This window comes from Corvus cornix, chromosome Z (genome assembly GCF_000738735.6).
Source record: "Corvus cornix cornix isolate S_Up_H32 chromosome Z, ASM73873v5, whole genome shotgun sequence".
Taxonomy (NCBI): Eukaryota; Metazoa; Chordata; class Aves; order Passeriformes; family Corvidae; genus Corvus; species Corvus cornix.
In genome coordinates, this window is record NC_046357.1 from 27,972,563 (window position 1) to 27,991,784 (window position 19,222).

General features: G+C 45.6%; 1 protein-coding gene across 7 annotated transcripts in view; it reads right to left on the minus strand.

The window, feature by feature from the left end:
• TDRD7 (tudor domain containing 7) overlaps window positions 1-19,222 on the minus strand; it is a 47,339-nt gene that overhangs the window by 18,515 nt on the left and 9,602 nt on the right. For 4 of the 7 annotated variants that reach the window (XM_039566927.1, XM_039566922.1, XM_039566921.1 and 1 more), the window contains 5 exons: window positions 16,507-16,648; window positions 15,192-15,405; window positions 10,050-10,135; window positions 9,539-9,595; window positions 8,685-8,902 (listed from right to left, as the gene is read on the minus strand). In XM_039566927.1, the coding sequence (XP_039422861.1) occupies window positions 8,685-8,902; window positions 9,539-9,595; window positions 10,050-10,135; window positions 15,192-15,405; window positions 16,507-16,543 (612 nt within the window). In that variant the 5' untranslated portion in view covers window positions 16,544-16,648. The remainder of the gene's footprint in view (window positions 1-8,684; window positions 8,903-9,538; window positions 9,596-10,049; window positions 10,136-15,191; window positions 15,406-16,506; window positions 16,649-19,222) is intronic. The other 3 variants (XM_039566923.1, XM_039566925.1, XM_039566924.1) reach the window with 3 other exon arrangements.

Here is a 19,222-nt window from a genome sequence, read left to right on the forward strand (position 1 = left end):
ATACAGGTCTCCCCAGGAAATGGAGAGATGCTGTTTCAACATTAACATTCAATTCCTGCCTGTTCTTCCACGTAGCTGCTGCTGAAAGTAACAGAGTTTAAGCTACCAAGCTGCTGAATATGCGTCCAGAGCAACCAGCTCTAGGGAAAAAACGAGACTTGGCCAATGTTCTTGAAAGGCTGAAGATCCCCACTGCACAGGGTAGCATCACTCAGTAAGGAGCTTTTCCTTACAAGGATGTGGAAGCTTCTTACATCATCCATTACAGCTAATCCTTGGAATCTACTCCAGCCCTTACAGCTTCTAGTCCGATACACAATTAATTGTTTTGCATGGGGAGCTATGATACCTATCTCCTTACCCTTAACAACAGAAGAACACATCAAAAGGCTTGTTTTTAGCCAAGCCTCATGTTAACTAGGAAGTTGGAACAGGACTGGAATACGTTGGCAAGAAAAACTGTAGCATACATAACTGGACACAGACCTGGACAGACTGCAGGTGACGCTGCATGAGCATGGGGGTTGCATTAGGTAATCAAAAGAGGTCCCTTCCAACCTCAGTGATTCTGTGATTCTGTCTCTGGTAGTCATTTCTTCTTCTGTACTTAACTGAATTGCTAGAATACAAGTCATATTGGGTGTATTTTTGTATTTTCTTTTGTTGTTAGACTAAAGGATCCCTGTTGCCAAGATATCCTCCGTTCAGGTTCAGCTCGTGCTCAGGGCTGGGGTGGTAAGTTCTATAAAGTTCAAGAGTGTCTTTAGATTGCCCCCTTCTGCTCATCCTCTTTGCCCTCCCACTTCATTACCCTGCACATCACAGTGAAGATACTTGATCTCCAGTTTCTTGTGCTTACAAGACTCTGGCTTCTGAAAATACAAAATTACAAAGGAAACTCTGTGATGCAATAAGACAGCTGAGTCAATCTAACAACTCCATACTGCCAAGGGTTGCCCCTATTCCTCACATCTTTATGCCAGCACTGAGGATGGATCAGCAGACATCTTTGTCAGCAGTTCTTTTTGGCTGTACTAACCTTTACCTCATAGTGCACTGAAGTTCTCCTACTAGGTCAGAAAACTGCAAGATTTAACACACAGGAGATGCATGGGTTGCAGGAATAAGGAAAGATGCTATCAAACGGAGTCTGACTTCATTTCATGGCTCATCATGTTGTCTAACCACTCATCACCAGGACTGATGTTCAGGTATATAGATTTACAGCCTGTTTTAAAAGCACTGTGTTTGAACAGAGGAGTTATTCTGGATCTTGTGTCCTCAACTGGCTCATTTCCACATGTGCTGTGACACCATCTTCTCAGTGAGGCTGACACCAACTGTAGTCTGCTCTGTGCTGAAGTAAGTACAAGACATCTAATTACATTTTAGGTAGAACATGTCTTGTGCTCTCTGAACTCTGTTCTAAATGGCTAGTGGCTCTGCGTCTAAACATCAAATTCTTCAGTGAGCATGGCAAAAGAAAGTTATCATAATCCAAGACCTCATCTACTGGAAACAGCTTTTAGGGTTTGTATAAAACTGTGACCTTTCATTCATACATACTACCAGATGTGACAGCCTGCTCCATTGTCTCCTCCATGTGCAAAGTACATTAGAGTTGAATTTTTTATTCTCTCAAGTCTGTTTCTCTGTTTAGAAGGATGACTTTGGCTTCACACAGCTTAACTGTGGTATAGAAATTCCTTCTCTGAGCAAAGACCTGACGGAACCAAAATTTCTCAAGGAATACAACTCTCTATCGTGGCAATCCTTCTCTTTTCTGAGCATACCTGTTTAAGTCACACTGAATGCTACAGCAGAAACTCAGCTGCCTGATGCAGTAGTCTGTAGTACCCGTTTTGCTAAGACATGGTGTACTGCCCAAGAACAGATTCAGAAAACAAAAGTCTCAGTCCTCTTTCTGTCAGTTTGTTTACCATCTAATCCTGGCATCCTCCCAAGCCTTTAGTTTCACTTTCTGAAAAAAGCCCCAACATTTAGAAATACAAAATATGAATAATAATCTGAGAACTAGATACAGCTAAAAGAAGATACAAAATATCCTACCAGTTAACTAGGCAACATTTCATTGTTGTCTCATGCAAGTCTCATTCTTATCTAAAAAATCCTCTACATCCTTGTAATGATAAACTTCAACTTGTAGTGACTACTTAAAAAAAAACAGAACCAAAAACCAAACAACAAACCAATCAAACACCCCCAAACCAGTGAACAAAAATATGTTAAATTTCCCCCTTATTTCTCCCATTTTTTTCCAATTATGTATTTGCAAGACTGACAGACTGTGGGATGTGTCCAACACCTTACCAGACATCCAAGAGATTAAGTGAAGAAAACTAAGCTTTCCTTTACCCTGTAAAGCTTCCTCCTCAGAATAAACAGCCAGGCAAATGTTCTCCAGTCTGAGAAGCCTTTTCACACAGCATCAGCCAATACAATGTTTAAGGTCACTAAAGAATATGCTCACATGTTACATACTGTTTAGCTTTATGTTTATTAAAAAGCAGTAAGAAACCTGACTGAGAAATGATAGATTGCAGAGATGAAACTGTCCTCTGATAACAACAGATTAATACTTAATCTAGCATGTAGCTGGAGCCAGTGGAATATCTTATGAAAGGGAACATATTTGTTCTAGAACTCCTGAAAAGCAAATATATCTCTTCCAGCACAACTGGAATTTCAAAATTCAGAATGGTAGCGTTATTTTTCTACCAGCTCCTTCAGAAACCAGACAGAAAGACTACGGCAGTCATTACCACAAGAAAACTCTAGAATCAATTCAATATGCATATATCCCTTCTTTCTGTGAATTACAAGGTGCCTGCCTATTATTCATTCTACAAAAATACCAGCTCTAGGATTGGTGTTTTCACCAAAACTTCGGGTTTAGTAAGTACGGAAGAACTTCTGAGGCACAAGGTATGATAGGGTCTGACAGGATCCATCTGTCCTGATGGATGAAATGCATTTTTGGCTTTAAGTGACCCACTGTGCCACTTAAGACACAGACTATGGAACAGGATGGGATTCACCTGAGAGTACTGAGGGACCTGGAAGAACCACTAGACGAACTAGAGGCCTGTCAGCCTGACCTTGGTGCTGGCAAAGGTTATGGAACAATCATCTTGAGTGTGATCACACAGCACATGCCAGACAACCAAAGGATCAGGCCCAGACAGCATGGGTTTGGGGAAGGCAGGTCTTGCCTGACCAACCTGGTCCCCTTTTATGACCAGGTGACCTGCCAAGAGAATGAGGGAAAGGCTGTGGATGTTGTCTACCTGGACTTCGGCAAAGCCTTTGGTACTGCCTCCCATAGCATTCTCCTGGAAAAGCTGGCAGCCCATGGCTTGGACAGGTGCATCTTTGCTGGGTTAAAAACTGCCTGCACAGCCAGGCCCAGAGAGCAGAGGTGAATGGTGTCACATCCAGCTGGGGGCTGGTCACCAGTGGTGTCCCTCAGGAACTAGTGTTAGGGCCAGTGTTGTTCAACATCTTGACTGATGATCTGAATGAGATCACCTGTACTCAGTAAATTCACTGATGACAGCAAGCTGTGTGGGAGTGTTGATCTGCTGAAGGGCAGGAAGGCTCTGCAGAGGGATCTGGACAGGCTGGATCAATGGGCCAAGGCCAAAGGTATAAGGCCAAGTGCCAGGTCCTGCCCTTGGGTCACAACAACCTCGTGCAGTACTTGAGGCAGAGTGACTGGAAAGCTGCCACTTTCCACAAAGAAAAGAGGGATGCTGCTTAACAGCACACCTGAACATGAACCAGGAGTGTGCCCAGGTGGCCAAGAAGCCCAGTGGCATCAGCAACAGTGTGGCCAGCAGGACCAGGGAAGTGATTGTCCCTCTATATTCAGCACTGATGAGGCTACCCTCAAGTTCTGTGTCCAGTTCTGGGCCCCTCATGACAAGAAACACATGTATGTGCTGGAGCAAGTCCAGAGAATGGCAAAGGAGCTGGTGAAGGGTCAGAGCTGGAGAGGGTAATTCCTATGAGGAGCAGCTGAAAGAGCTGGGGTAGTTTAGCCTGAGGAGGAGGTGGCTCAGGGGTGACTTTATCACTCTCTGCAACTCTCTTTGAGGAGGCTGTAACCAGGTAAGGGCTGGTCTTTTCTCCCTGGCAACCACCAACAGGACAAGAGGACAAGAACTCAAGCTGCACCGGGGGGGTTCAGGTTGGACATTAAGAGGAATTTCTTCACTGAAAAGCTGGTCAGGCATTGCACAGACTGCCAAGGGAGGTGGTCAAGTCACCATCCTTGGAGGTGTTCAATAAATGACTAGACTGACAACCAGTGCTATGGCTGACAAGGTGGTGTCTGGTCAAACATTGGACTCGATCTTGGAGCACATCTGATATACTTGCTGTACACCAACACACACAGAATGAGAAGCAAAAAGGATAAATGTCAAGCACTGGTCAGTTCCCAGAGCTATGATGACTTTGGTGTCAGCAAGACTTGGTGGAACAAGCAGCACACCTGGAGTGCTGCGATGAAGGGCTTCAGGCTCTTCAGGAGGGACAGGCAGGGCAGGCAACATGGAGGAGTTGCACTGTATGAAAAGGGGAGGTTTGACTGCACAGCCCTTACTGTTAGTGATGACGTGGGTGAGAGACTCTGGTCTCAAAAGAGATTGAGTGGTTGTAGTGGTTGTCTGCTACCAACAAGCATTTAGGAGAAATCTCTGGGTCGGTATCTTGTCCTTACGGGAGACTGCAACTTCCCAGACATCTACTGTGAACACTGTACTGCTGTGACAAGCAAATCTGGGAAATGCATGAAATTTGTAAGAGATAACTTCTGGTCACAAGCACTCAGTGAGTCTACCAGGAAATATGCCCTTCTAGGCAGAGGACTGTGTCAGGGGAGGTTCAGACTTTATGTTAGGAAGCATTTCTTTAGCAAGAGGGTGGTCAAACACTGGAATAGGCTTCTTGGTTGATGCCCCAAGCCTGACAGTGTTCAAAGGGTATTTGGACAATGCCCTTAATAACATGTTTTAACTTTTGGTCATTCCTGAAATGGTCAGGCAATTGGACTAGATGATCACTGATAGATTCCTTCCAACTGAAATACTCCTTTTCTATTTATTTTGCAAATACTTATCACTTGCATTTTTCCATACAGAGTCAACATTTGCATGAAGCTATTATAAATGCCAAGATCCCTTTTTCCCAAGCTTAACAGTCCACACAGAAAAAAACCACTTTTTTAAAATGTAGTCAGTTGTCCATGTCAGCTGTAATTAAGATTACACTGAAATTTTATGGGACAGAAACATGGTATGAGGAGGTTACATACCTCTTCAGAGAGCCCTGGTCTTTAAACAACCCTGAACAACCCTGTATTATTAGCCAGCTGAACTTGTATTTACATCCTCTAACAACTCACTTGTTACAATTCTGACCAGCATGCGTCCAAGTGTTACCCCTGAGGAATCCCACCATGACTTCCTGCCTTTCTGAAGGTCAGTCATTCCAGGCTTGCTCCATTTCCAGTCTTTAAACCAACTAAACACCCACACAAGGGTATTCCCATATGTCCTAGGCTAAAAGGTCCTAGCTCTAAAAGCTTTTGGAAAAGAACCATGGAAATTCAAGCAAAAGTTTCGAGAAAAGATCTAAGAGTTTAGGCTTGTCTTGCACTGCCATATCTGAATCACCATTCACATCATGCCTGAAACACTCACAGAGTTCAAGCAGCTGAGGAGAGCTGAGCATGTACAAGGAAAAAGTCCCTTAAACATACATACAACTCAGTAGGGAGGTTTATATTTAGACTGCAGAGGGAATCATTTTGTCATGTTGGCAGTACCAAATATAAATTTATTATTACTTTTTGGAATGTGACTTACAAGAAAACCCCCAAAAACTATTTAATTTACATGCCTACATACCTCTCACACCTCTGCTGCAATGTTCTCTCTCCCTCAGGGGGTTCAGCTGCCTGCATCTCAAGGATTCAAGTCGGAGCCCAAACACAGCAAAGCTATATAACTTTGACTCAGAATTCTAAGAAAACAGCTAAGTTGTCAGAAAGACTTGTGACAAAAATATGTAGAAAGATAAGAAATGAGAGAGCAGTTGGAAGTCTAAAATAGGGATCACTAGCTGCTCAAAGACACATAACAAAGTTATTAATCAAACAGAAAAGTAAAAAATTCTGATAAAAAAGGTGAAGGTGGGAGGGTCACTGGCAGTCATCACTTTGTTCAAAGCCCTAGTTGTGCTGGAGGTTAAAGCAAACAATTCAGCAACACTATGGATCTGCCCAGAGCTGTTGAAGCAGATTTTTCTCCTGGCTGAGGTCTGTCTAGACAACAAAGACGTGTAAGCATGTTTACTGTCAACCCAATTGCTCATGAAGGCTGGGCTATAATCTGTGACTGCTAGCCACTACTTGGTAACTTCGTACTTTTGCATTTAGCAGTGCAAAGTATGTTGCTGCAAGTAAGATGCTCAAGAAAGCTCACCTAAAGAAGGGAGGTAACAGACAAATGGAGATAAAGTCAGCCTCAGTACCTCCTGCCTGAATGGTGAAGACTGAAAACAAGATCATCAACCTGCAACTTACAGTGCAATTTGGAGACTTGAACTCACAAAATAGGAAAAATGTCTATAACCCATGGTGTAAAACCACAGAAATTACAATTTCCTAGATAAAATTCCTTCCTTTCAAACAGGAGTTTTAGAGATCCAAAGTTATTCAAAAGTGATACTCTCCAAAGCACAGTCCTCAAAGTAAAAGCTTGGAGACACTGAAAATGTATTAGGTTTACTGTCTGCTGGTTTGTAACTATGCTACACTGATCAGAATGAGTACAAAAGAGTATGTTCTGTCTCTTTAAGAAGATAACGAGAGAAACACCAGGCATGTTTTCTCTTCTGAGCCTGGCAGACGCTCCCAGTGTAAGAAACCAACAAGACAGAAATAATTCAGAAATCAGTCTTGGAAGTGTCTTTACTTTCACTGGACAGTACAGTCTGTCTTCTGCATTTCAAAGGTTCTACAGAGCTGTACATGTGCAGACAATATGTTTGAGCCAGGAACAGGTTATATTTAAGAGATGTATAGTAGCTTTCATATACAAAGTCCTAGTTCAAACTTTTCCGTGCCTGAGCCATAATTACAATTTTGTAAGTCAGTAAACTGAGACAGGCTTCAGAGGCTCATTAACAGTTCTCTACAGTAAGACTGACTGTGCCAAGATAACTTGATAGTTCTGACTGCTGTTGTACTGTGCCCATTGTATTAAAATGTTTCCATGGATTTAATCAGTGCTTACTTATGCTTAAATGACTTTATTTGCATGCTATAAAGAAAGAGATAGACCCAACAGATAACAAGCAAATGGATAATGAACACAGAACAAAGATCCTGGATGAACAGGACTGACTGGAACATTAGCTACAAAAAAGACTAAAATTTGCTGCATGAATTAAGCAATTCAAGACATAACAGCTTGCTCTATAGATAGATAACATAGGAACCAATCATCAACCATCAAAACAAATTGCTGCTGACTGCATACATTTCTAGTGTCTGTAGTGAGGTGTTACAAACACATTTTATGTATCTGTGAGAATACCATACATGCATGCAAATAGTGTTATTCCTGAAGAGCAGTTGTTTAACTCAGTTAATTTCTTTTTTTTTTGGCACTGAATGCTTTTACATGAGAAAAGACTTAGTAGGACATACATAAAAAGCACTTCAAGAAGAAAAATATTCTTATTACTTCAATACTCTTGTCAAACTGTGCCACAGTTTGACAGATACCAAAGAAGTTGAAAGTCCTCATTGGTATCACTGGCCTGTTAAAGTAAAGCTACACAAAGCCTTAATGCAAAGTTGCATGACACCATAAATGACCTGTGAATGCAGAAGAAGAGACAGAAGTACAGCAGTTGAAGACCCTCAATCCAGTGGTGGTGGCAACTCATGTGTCAGACCTCTAAGTGGACACTCAGCCAGACACCAGCTCCTAATACGAAAGGCAAAGACACCCTTGGTAATCAAAGGGTAACATACAGAAGAAGAGGAGAAAGGGGCTTAGCTGTAATCTCTCCCCTCAGCATTACCACTCTTCAATTTCACCTATTATTGTGTCATAAACCTAACTTACAAAGCAAAATTCCTTGGCTTAAAATGTGAGAAAAACCTTTGGAAAAGCCTATAGAAAGATAAATACCCTTAGATCTCAGACTGTCACAAAGGATGTTGGTAGCTTACAGCATTATGAGGCGATAAACCCACCAACAAGGAAAAGCATAAAAAGCAATTGGGAAAAAATCCAAACCAAGAACAACAAAAATGGCATGGAGGTCACATGTCACCAGCTATTTGGGTTGTCAGTACTGTGGTCAGTTAAGGACGGCAAGTCAGCAACCCCAAGCACTTGCTCCAGAACACCACAGAGGCTGACCTTCCCTCTTCAAAACACTAGTTCAGTCAACAGTGACTTTCTGGGGTTTCAAAAGGCATTGTTACAATTTGGGAGTGGGGTAGTGGGGTTGCGGGGGCTTTCTGTCACTGCTACAGAGCATGAAAGGAAATGCAGGCACACATAAAATAACATTTGGCAAATGAACACTCAGAAATCTGTAGGGTACTGGCATCTTCCATAAAAATAGCATTCAATACTTACTGTGCACACATGAGGCCAGTTCTCAAGCTGATAGAGCACTTCTGTGCTAAGGTCCTCCCGGTACATTTCCCGATAGATCTGAGGCATCTTTGACATCCTGACACCACTGCTGTACTTGCTCAGAAGCTCCTTAATGCGACTTTGAAGTTCATTGACATCGGCAGCAGAAGAGCCAGGGGCAACAGTATGTGTCTCTGCAGTGGATGTATTCAAGCTATCTGTTTAAAAAAAAATACAGCCTTGAAGTAAACATAGCCCTACCAACAGAAAGATGATTACCTCCCTACTTAAAAACTAAACATGGGAGCTGCCAGCATAACACCAACGCTAAAATGTGGCTCTCCTGCCCAGCATAGCTTGTCCAGTCACTTCCTGTGGCAAAGAACCATGGAAATCTCAGACATTTAGTAACTACCTAAAGATGATTTTTCAATCACTGTAGTTATTTTCATAAGATGTTGCTACATTACTTCTGAAGGGATTCTGGAAGAGGATTCAGAACCATCAATCCCACCACAGCTGAGATGCTGCACTAAGGCAGTATCCCAAGAGGGGCACAAGATAATTTCTTTATGAGTACAAACACAACAAAGGTACAGCATGACAACCAAGCATGTTGTTCTATATTCAGACAGGTGTACAAATCAGACCAATGATTTGCCTTTCATTCCAAGATACGTCCTGAGGAAAAGTCTCCACCCAGCAGGCAGCCTTTCTGTGCTACTGCACCCAAGGAAGCCCTTCAGTGAAGCAAGGAAAGTGACAATTGTTCAGCTGCTCTGGGCAGTTTCATACACTGTGTGTAGGAATTAGGCAGTCATTATACCAGGAAGAGGTTCACATCATTAGCTTACCTGCTCCCTCATTTCTACTCCTCTTCTCCCTTTGGTGGGGTGTATTTGCTGCCAGATCTGAAACTTCACAAATCAGGCTGACAAGTCTCAAAGAAAGCAACCATCATTCTGCAAGCCCACTAGCGGCACAACTATTGAGCCACACAGGCAGAAGAGTATTTTCTGGACAGATACATTAGTAGTGCTGCTTACTCCTGAAAGGCAGGATTTCATCCTTATACCAGATTCCTACCCCTCAGTAACATTAAGCTTACTCCTCCTGTTTCTGACCTCCTCACACTGGCTTTGTGATTGGCTTTGACACTTACTGCCCAATGTTTTTCCTGAAAGACCAAGAGGCAGACAAGCAAACGCACATTTCCTCAGCACAATGGAATTAGAGTGAAAAGGTTCACTCACAGAACTTGATTTCTCATCCAAACCTATCTTCATTCAAAACAAGTAGTAAGATTTTTTTTTTAAGATGACACCCACTCTGAGTAGTCAACAAATAACTTCTTAATGGACATACCACCTGACTCTGTGGAAGAGCTCCTGGACAGGTGAACTTGCAACTCCTTTTGAAACCGTGGTGGGACAGTCAGTCTCTTCTCAGACCTAAAATTGGAAAGAAAATTGCTTAAAATAATTCTTCTGTCTCTGAATAACATTCTATTTGCTTCTAAGACCTATACAGAAAAGAAAATGCATTCCACACACTCCTAGAAGGCCTCCTGCACAAGATGAGTAGTCACAATGTCCTTGTCAGGAAGACAACCTGGTAAGCAGTAACAGGACAGATCAACAGGTGGTTTCTAGTTTTTACTCATTTTTCTCATTATTGTGAGAAACAAAACACAGTAAAAAGACATTAGCAAAGGGAAAGCATCTAGGAACACACAGGCATTCAAGGTCTTTTTGTGGATGCTGTTGTTACTCTGTTTAACAGTCTTCTCTGAAGATCTCTCCCACTGAGAGCACACAAATTTCATGCTTGCAGGTGTTCTTCTGGGATCCCCCAGAGAGCAGCAGCTTTTATATGGGAGTACAGACACCAAAATGAGCTTCTGACACTGAAGAGGGCACAGCACTGTGTAGCTCACAAAGACCTGGGAAAAAAATCAGCTGTGGAATAATTACATACACTGCAAGCAAAAGGAAACAAGAGCTGGAGAAGGGAACTCAAAGACTAGGACCAAACACCTCTCAAAGGAAGAGTTGCACATACCCAAGGAAGAGCTGCAGTGTAGAAGGCAGGGTGGTAACATTTCCGCTACAGCAGGGCAGGTTGCTCTGAAACAGGCATCTCCTGACCAGACCAGACCATGCACATGCACCGGGCAGGCTTTGCAGAAAATCTCTGCCCAGGGGCCAGAAAGGGGACTAGCCAACTCTGGAGTTCAGGGACAACAGTGGAGCAAGCCAAAAACCTCACCATCTGCAGAACCACCAAGGGTGATTTTCACGCCTTCACCGGGACTGTTTTAGAAGGTAGGACAGCAGTTCAAGTACAGTGCTGAGGCTAGTCTCAACAGGAAGTCAAGACCAAGTAGCCCTATGTGTCATCATACTGACTTTTAATCAGAGCATATCCATGAATCAGAATGAGACCTCCCACATTCACATCTCTTCTAAGGAGCATCTTGAAAGATTTAACACTAATTTGTCTCCCCTGCTTTTATGCTGTCCCTGTTAGATTAAACCATTGCTCCTCCCTCAGCTATGGGATATTACTTGTACCAAAGACCATACTTCTGTTCTGAGTCATGTCCCACTGCACTAGCTGTAAGGACAGGCACTGCCCAGCTCAGCAATTTACAAAAAAGAAGTCGTGCCCAGAAGTCCTAGGCAGAAGCATGTAACTACAAGCACAGCTGCAAAACTCAAAAAGTACAAAAGGAAAGTCACCTACGCAACATCAAAACTTACATTCACACCTGGCACTTGCTGGGTATCTGAAAAGCCTCTTACAACACTTACCTGCATTACAGAAAACCCTCTACTTTCTGTGGGCACAGCTCAGATACCCACACAAAGCTGCAGCAGTCTCTTCTTAGAAAGACGAGACTGCTGTGGCTGCCCATGCAGATTCTGCAAGAAATCCAGGACCCCATTTCTTTGTACATGTATTTACCAGTATGGACAACTCCAAGCTGAACAGATACTCAAGCTAAAAAAGTCCTCTTAATGGAAGCAGACTCAAAAGAGGCTACCACCTTTGCTAGGCAGAAAGCAAAACAATCCTATAAAATAGCCACATGGGTAGTGGAGACTGTCCTGCTACCCCTGCCTGCCAATAGGAATCCATAGCTGTTGTCTAGTCCCCAGTGCCACATACACTTGTATCACCTTAAGCCACACATCAGGTAACACAAATGACATTGACTGCAGGGTAGGCCAGCCAGAATAGCAGTAAGGTTTCAGTGAGGAAGAGGGCAGATGTTCCCCGCTTAAGCCAGGCCACGTGAACACCTTGGAAAGGAACCTGGAACAGAGGACTGATTATTCTCTTCTGCGGCATGCAAAAGCTAATTGGATTTGGGATCTTCTCAGTATTAAGAGACTTCATGTAGGGTCTTCCTGTGCTTTCTGCTGGGGTTCAACAGTTTCCCACAACATGGACCTAACACTGGCTTTGAGCCTAGTCATCATCAGTTTTGAGCCCTGCAATCAGACAAGTATCGTGTGATGTGCTGCTTGCTCACACAGATCATGAGGGTCATACATCTCCAACAACGAGATGGAATACAGCCAGACAGTGGCAGGGCCAACATGCTTCCCTTCAGTTTGCAGGTATGGACAACTCAGCTGCTTGCAAGGCCTCATGTTCCTCAGCTGCTAGAAGCCTGCTCCCAGCAAGAGGCCTCCTAGCCACACCAGCAGCCTGGCCCTTCACAAATGCCTGACCAGCCATGCAGCCCTGCCAAGTCCCCACGCGTAGCTGCGGCTGAGCAGCTAGTCATGTCTCACTGCCACACATCACTGCTTCTCAAAGAAGGGGAGCAATGCCCCTCCCAGCCAATTGCCTTACCTTGGTAATGTCCATGCCACCCCAATCTGCTCTTTGGTCCTTGGACAGTGCTATATAAGCAGCAGGTCCAGGTGGTGCCCAGCAGCAAATGGCTCCTGCTGCTTCAAGCAACAGTGTCACCAAGCATCTGAACCTGTTCTCATCCACGCTGCTGCTTTCCAGCTTCAAGGATCTCTGCAGTTGGCCTTACCAGCAAAGTCTCTCCCTGCTTCTGAGGGTTTGCAGGTCCACACCAACACAGGATAACTTGAGATACTGCTGCTATAAAGACAAGCCTCTCAGACCCTGCAACAGCATCTGCAAGAAGGCCTTGGACAACTGCAGCTACCTTCAGCATCTCTGTGTTGTCATGTGAGTGTGACAGAATGGGGAAGACAAATATCCTTTTCCCCTTCCACCTAATGCTACATAGTGACAAGCCCCTGAAGCTGTAGTCATGAAAATCTCCAAAAAAAATATCAGAGTGCTACAGAGGCAGGACATAGACTTTGGCAGTCACAAGGGAACCACCATTTGCACCCTCACTGAGGAGCTTCACTACATGATACTGGGTGGAGCACCAATACCTGTCAGCACACAAACAAAATCTGTCACTGGCAGGACATCGTGTCAAGGCAAAGAACACACATATGCTATAGCAGGACAGATGTTCAACAGAAAAGGAAAAAACAGAGACCCCTATGTGCAACCATGAGGGCATGCATGTCCTTTCCTATGATGTTGGTACGTGGACGGGCAGGGTGGGAAACAGAAAGCCAAATACTGCATACAGATAATGTCTCACTCCAAACTGGGAAGTGGGGCAGAGACAGTCTGTCACCTTCAGGACTTGTCTCAGTCAATGTGCGCTGTGAAGGCTCAGCCACTCTCACAGGCCAAGCGCTGGCACCCCTGCTGGAGCAGTGCCCTCAAGTCTGAGCCAGATAACTATGAGGCTGCTGTCAGCCCAGCATTTCTGGGGATGCTGCTCACAACTCCACTCCTCTGCATGCTGTTTTTTGAAGTCAGGACCTCCTGGCTCAAAGAAGCTTTCCCTCCTGCAATTCCCAAAGCACAAGCAACTACAACAGCTCAGGAGGTACAAAACGTCCCCAGCAGCAAGAACACTTGGATCTTGCTAGTTCTGATTCAAACTGGCCAAGTTGACACAAATTAATCCAGTCACATGGCCACTATACAACCTTGTATTCAAACAGGAATCTCTCCTCCCCAAACTCTCCCTTCACTATGCTCCCAAGCTAACAGGATAACATTTGGACTCTGCAACAGCACAAGATATCTTCTCCTCCAAAACTACCTGGGCCAAAGCAGACTCTGCTTGTAGCTTCTCCTACAGTGTAGGGCAGAAAAAGACAACAGAATCAAAAGCAGAACACATAACTAAAAGGAGCTCAGAAGAGACTGTCGGAGATGAACAAAGGTAACACAAGATGTAGCAGACTATATTAGGCATAGCCAGAAAAGGGGTGACATCTACTTAATTTTATTTCATGCATTACAAATCTTTAAGCGCTATAAAATACTTCCTGGCCTTACAGTAACTAACTTGGAGAAAACTCTAAGTGCTCTTTTTGCTCTGCCTGAGGCAAAGTGCCTCTGCCTTTTAGGGAAGCGCCACTTAAAAAAACTCAACTCATCTGCACATACGAAAAAGGGAAGGCCCAAGCACAGCTGCTCTTCAATTTCTGAGTCACAGCAGGACGGCTTGGCACTTCTCTCCTCTGCACAACAGACCCCTGATTGCACATGGAACTCATACAGGTTGACTGGGGCAGGACGTGCCTGCTTTCTGTGGATCTCCCAGAAAGAGCAGGCACCGCGGCAGGATTAAGCTGTTGCGCTGCTCTGTGCCACTTCACAGCTACGCCGCCACTGCCACTTCCATTCAGCGCCAGGCTGACTTCCAACCCAGCCCGGCTTGGAGTCCTCCCCCTGCAGAGGATTACCTCCACAATCACAGCTCCGGTGGACTTAGCACAGCCACAATGAGCAACAGCAAACACTTTCTCACCACCATCAGCTGACAGCCCAGGGCAGCCGAAAACAACACAGAAAGAAATGATGGGGCAGCAGCTGACTAAGCCACCCGGATTAGAGAGGCTCAAACGGGGCTGAAAACCAGCATGTACCGCTAACCCAGCAGAACTGCAGCTCCAGCCCTCATCTCAATTCATCCAAACACGGTCAGGTGGCTCCTGGCTCTGAGCACGCTGAGAAAGGACACAAACACTGACGCTGCAACACAGAAGTCAGGCAAGAGGGAAAGAGCAGCCACCTGCAGACAACCATGACCCTCAACACGCACATCACCTGTCCCTGTGCACAAACTTGCACTGGCCACAATAGCTCCCTCCTGGGCCCAGGCAACAGCCCCACACTCCCTTGCTGTGACACCTTTGGCTGCATTTCCTCCCAGAAGACATGAAAGCAGGCCAAGAGCACAGGCTAGCTATCCAAAAAGGCAAAATGTCATCCATCTCCTTCCTTGGGTACCATCCCACGTTCAGACTTCACCTTCTGCAAGGGCAGGAGCCTGGATTCCCACTGGATCCCAAAAGGCACTACTTGCATGGCAGCATCGAAAGGTCCATCACACTTCATTTCCTCTCACTCGCGCACACACAAACACATGCACACACTGACCTGTTTACCACAGTGACGTGCCTCTGCATGGGGATTTCTTTAGGTGGTCCGCTCCCAGCAGCTGAAGGTAAGGCAGACCGGGCACTCTCCGCAACAGGTTTCACACCTCCACATGCTACTTCTCTGCCTCGGGGCAGGCGAGGAACAGGCCTCTTACTGCCTTCTTCCGGCACGCTCAAAGACCGGGGCTGTCGCAAAGTTCCTTTGGGCTTTCCTAAAGAGTTTGCAGATGCATCCATGAGTAGCATTCTCCTCCACCCAGTCTACCTCCACCTCCCCAGGCACCTCCTGTACTGCCATCCAAAGGGTTTCTTCTCTACTCTGGCTTGTGGGCACCTGAACTCCCACCACACAGCAGAGGTGACCAAGTAACACCGACAGGGGAACACACCATGCTAGCATTCAGGCCACACTGGGATAAACAAGCTCTTGGTCACTTCACTGTTTATGTGCTGCATGAATTTTGGAGGTCACAAACACTTCCAAGGGGATTGATGTGCAAGACAGTGTATCAACCTGCCTTTATAATCCCTGTCGTTAAACTGGAATACGAGCCACCAGTTCAGCTTCCCAACCAGCATCCTTCCAGAAGCAGCAAACACTTCATTACAGACAACAAGGGGGGAATACACACAAACTATGAGACCCACTGTTGCTCCAAGCTGCCAACCTGCAAGCACATGGGTCTTGCCTGGACTTAATCCTGGGCCTGATTCTGGGCCCAGTTCCACAGTCACACAACAGCACTACAGCGAGGAAAACCTGATGCACACTTTTAGAAATACACTGCTACAGCAGCTTATGCATAAGGTAAGAGGTAAAAAGAGCCAGAAATGGGCATTGGAACTTTTGTGGCACTGTGGCACTGGCATCAGCAACACGAGCCACTGAAACAGCCGCAGTGATGCTGCAGGGACTCCTTCTTACTGTGAGGGCATGGCTCAATTCTCCCACTCCACAATGGGCCAACGCCATCCTTAAAGAACAAGCAGGCTCATTGCCACATTTCTTGCCTGCATCTCACCTGTGTTTCTCACAGAAGCAGGAGCACGTGAAAGTGAAGCCAAGCATCTGCCAAGAACTTTTTTTCCCAGATCACTCACATCTCACATACACATTTGAGAAGGCCTTTCTCTCTGATCACAGCTTTCAGACATAAGCACCCTTTCAAGAACACTCATCTTCCCAGGAGCTCTCCACCTGGACCATGTAACTTATGGCCATTAGTGACACACACTCACAAACAAGGCTTTTGCTGCAGCAGCTACACAGCTCTTTCATAGAGGCAGGCCCTCTAGAGCTGCCTATGGCTTACCTGATAAACTGACTGGAGACGTGTTCTTCAGCCTCATCTGACAGTTCACCTGCCGGACTGTTTTCTTCTTGGAACTCCTCTGTCGGGCTACCAGTTGAGCAACTCGCACAGTTTCACTGCAACTAACAGCATGGCAAATGACCTTGTCGGAGGAGGAAGGGGATAGGGGAAAAAGCAGTCAGTGAGACCCATGCTTACCCACAGCTCCCAGAATCACTTGTATCCCTTACCAAGCCTGTAACTGCTGGATCATGCAGGCCGGCAAGCAGTTGAAGAAAGGCTTCAGCAGCAGACACAGATCATGGAGACATCACTCTCCTTTTGTGAAACCCCAGAAGAAACCTCAGAAATCAGCAAAGCAGACAACCAGAACCTCTCCATCACCTTTCCACATTAGGTTGCACCCCTCTAAGAAACAGCCTGGTTTCTAACTCACATCCCACAGGCCCACAGTCTTGCTTTTTAACTCTGGGAAGACATGGGGTTGCAGCCTGTCCTTGCTCCTGCTGCCAAGGCTCACTAGAGTCTCTGGCACCACACTGACCCTGGGGAGCAGAGCTGTCTTTGCCCCACTTACCAAAGAAACTGCACAACCATCCTGGCTGCACCAATCACCTTGGAGGCACTGGGCTGACCCCCAACAACAGCCCAGCCTTGGACAAGCCCACAGCTATCTCCCCACCCAACTTCATGGCATCTTGCCTCAACATCCCCTCACCACAGGCCATCCCTTGGATGGATACAGAAACTTAGCCTTGGCAAGACCCCAAACTGTGTGCCTAGCACACACTTTGTCTCACAAAGAAGATGCAAGCCCAAACTTTTGAGCCATTCAACTGCTGCAAAGGCAGCTGGATGAGTACTCCTCCAGGACTCCATAAGGACACAGGCAGTCGCCCCAAAAGCATGAAGTTAAAAATGGAAGTCTGTGGTCTCAGCCATGTTCTGTGGTGGTGGCAGAGACTGACAAAGGGCCCCTTTCTCAGCAGTGCCAAGGGGGCAGCACTGCTATCTCACTAGCCATGGCCTCCAACAAACTACCAGAGATAACAATTTTGCACAGGAGCAGGGCAAGAGAAACTCAGGGGCTTGACCAGCACCTCCGAAATTTAGCAAACAGCAGCTCCAAAAACCATCCTTTCTCACAACCAAGACACAGCAAACAAAGCAGAAAAACAACAAAAGCAAGAGACTGCTAAACAGCAACAGCTTGTCCCAGGGATCTTCTCAAGTCTCCCAGCGTGACCCAAACAGCCCAGGAAAAGATGGGCAATGGATGACAACACCAGAAACCAGGCAACTCCTCCAGCCATGCTCTCCAGCTCATCCTTCCCCCTCCTCTTCCTCCTCCTTTGCTGCACACCCAGCACCTTTGCTGGGCTGGCTCAACACAGAGCCACTGCAGGGAGGGCCTCTCCTTCAGTGAGGCCCTCCCTGTCTTGTCTCCTAGGACAGCTCTCCTAACCCAGGAACTCCTGCTTAGAAATCAGACAGTGTACTGCTGCACAGTCAGCACTGATAAAAACAGCAAACCAGCAGCCTCACCACTGTAGTGATTAAATGCCAGGAATCACAGAAAAATTGAGGCTGGAAGACATTGCTACAGTCCATGTCATACAGCATCTTTGCTCAAAGCAGCATGAACTGCACCTAGTTACTCAGTCAGGTGGTGGAATATCTCCAAGGACAGAGAACTCTCAACCACTCTGGACTTTTTCCATTGTTTAGCCAGCCTCACTGTAAAAAAGTGTGGGGTTTAATGGGTACATGGGACTGCTTTTATTTCATTCTGCTTCTGCCGTCTCTTGCCTGTTCACTGAATACCAATGAGAACTGGAGATGGAGTCTGGCTCCACCATTTTTTTTACTCCCTTCAACAGACATTAGTACATACGGGTAAGACTCCCCTGAGCTTTCTCTTTTCCAGCACAAACAATTCCTGCTCTCTGATCCCTGCATCAGAGACGTTCCTGCCCCTTCATAATCTTCAGTCATTCAATGAACTTGCTTCAGTGTGTCCATGTCTGTCTTGTTCTGGGAAGCTTAGAACAGGATGTTGTTTCACTGCTGCTGAGCAGAGGGGAATAATCACTCCCATCAGAGTACTGGCAACACTCTTCCTAGTGAATCACAGCATGCTGTTGGTCTCCCTTGCTACAACGGCACACCCGCTGCTCCTTTGGTGAGTTCTGGTGGGTGAACTTTGCACCCACCAGAACTCCAGGGAATTTCTTTGCCAAGCTACTTTTCAGCTGGTCAGCCCCAAAACTATACAGGAACATGAGATTATTCTTCCCCAGGTGCAGGACCTGGCATTTCCCTATACTGAACTTCACAGTGTTCCTGATGCTCCATTTCTCCAGCTTCTTGAGATTCCTCTGAACAACAAGCACATCCATCTGCTCTATCAGTCTCTCCTGTCATCCAGAAATTTGCTGAGGATGATCTCTGTCCCATCACCTAGGTCATTCATGAACATGTTAGACAGCAGTTCCTGCGCATCTACTCCCAGGGCACATCACTTTTAAGTCGTCTCCCAATGGGTTTTGTGCCACTGTTATGGAAGAGGATATTACAAGCCTTATTAAAATTCAGATAAACCACATCCAATGCTCTCCATTCAACCAATCATCTCATTTTGGAAGGGTATTAACTTGGCTACGTATGATTTTCACTTCATAAATCCATACTGACTTGCCTTCTTAAAAGTGTCTGG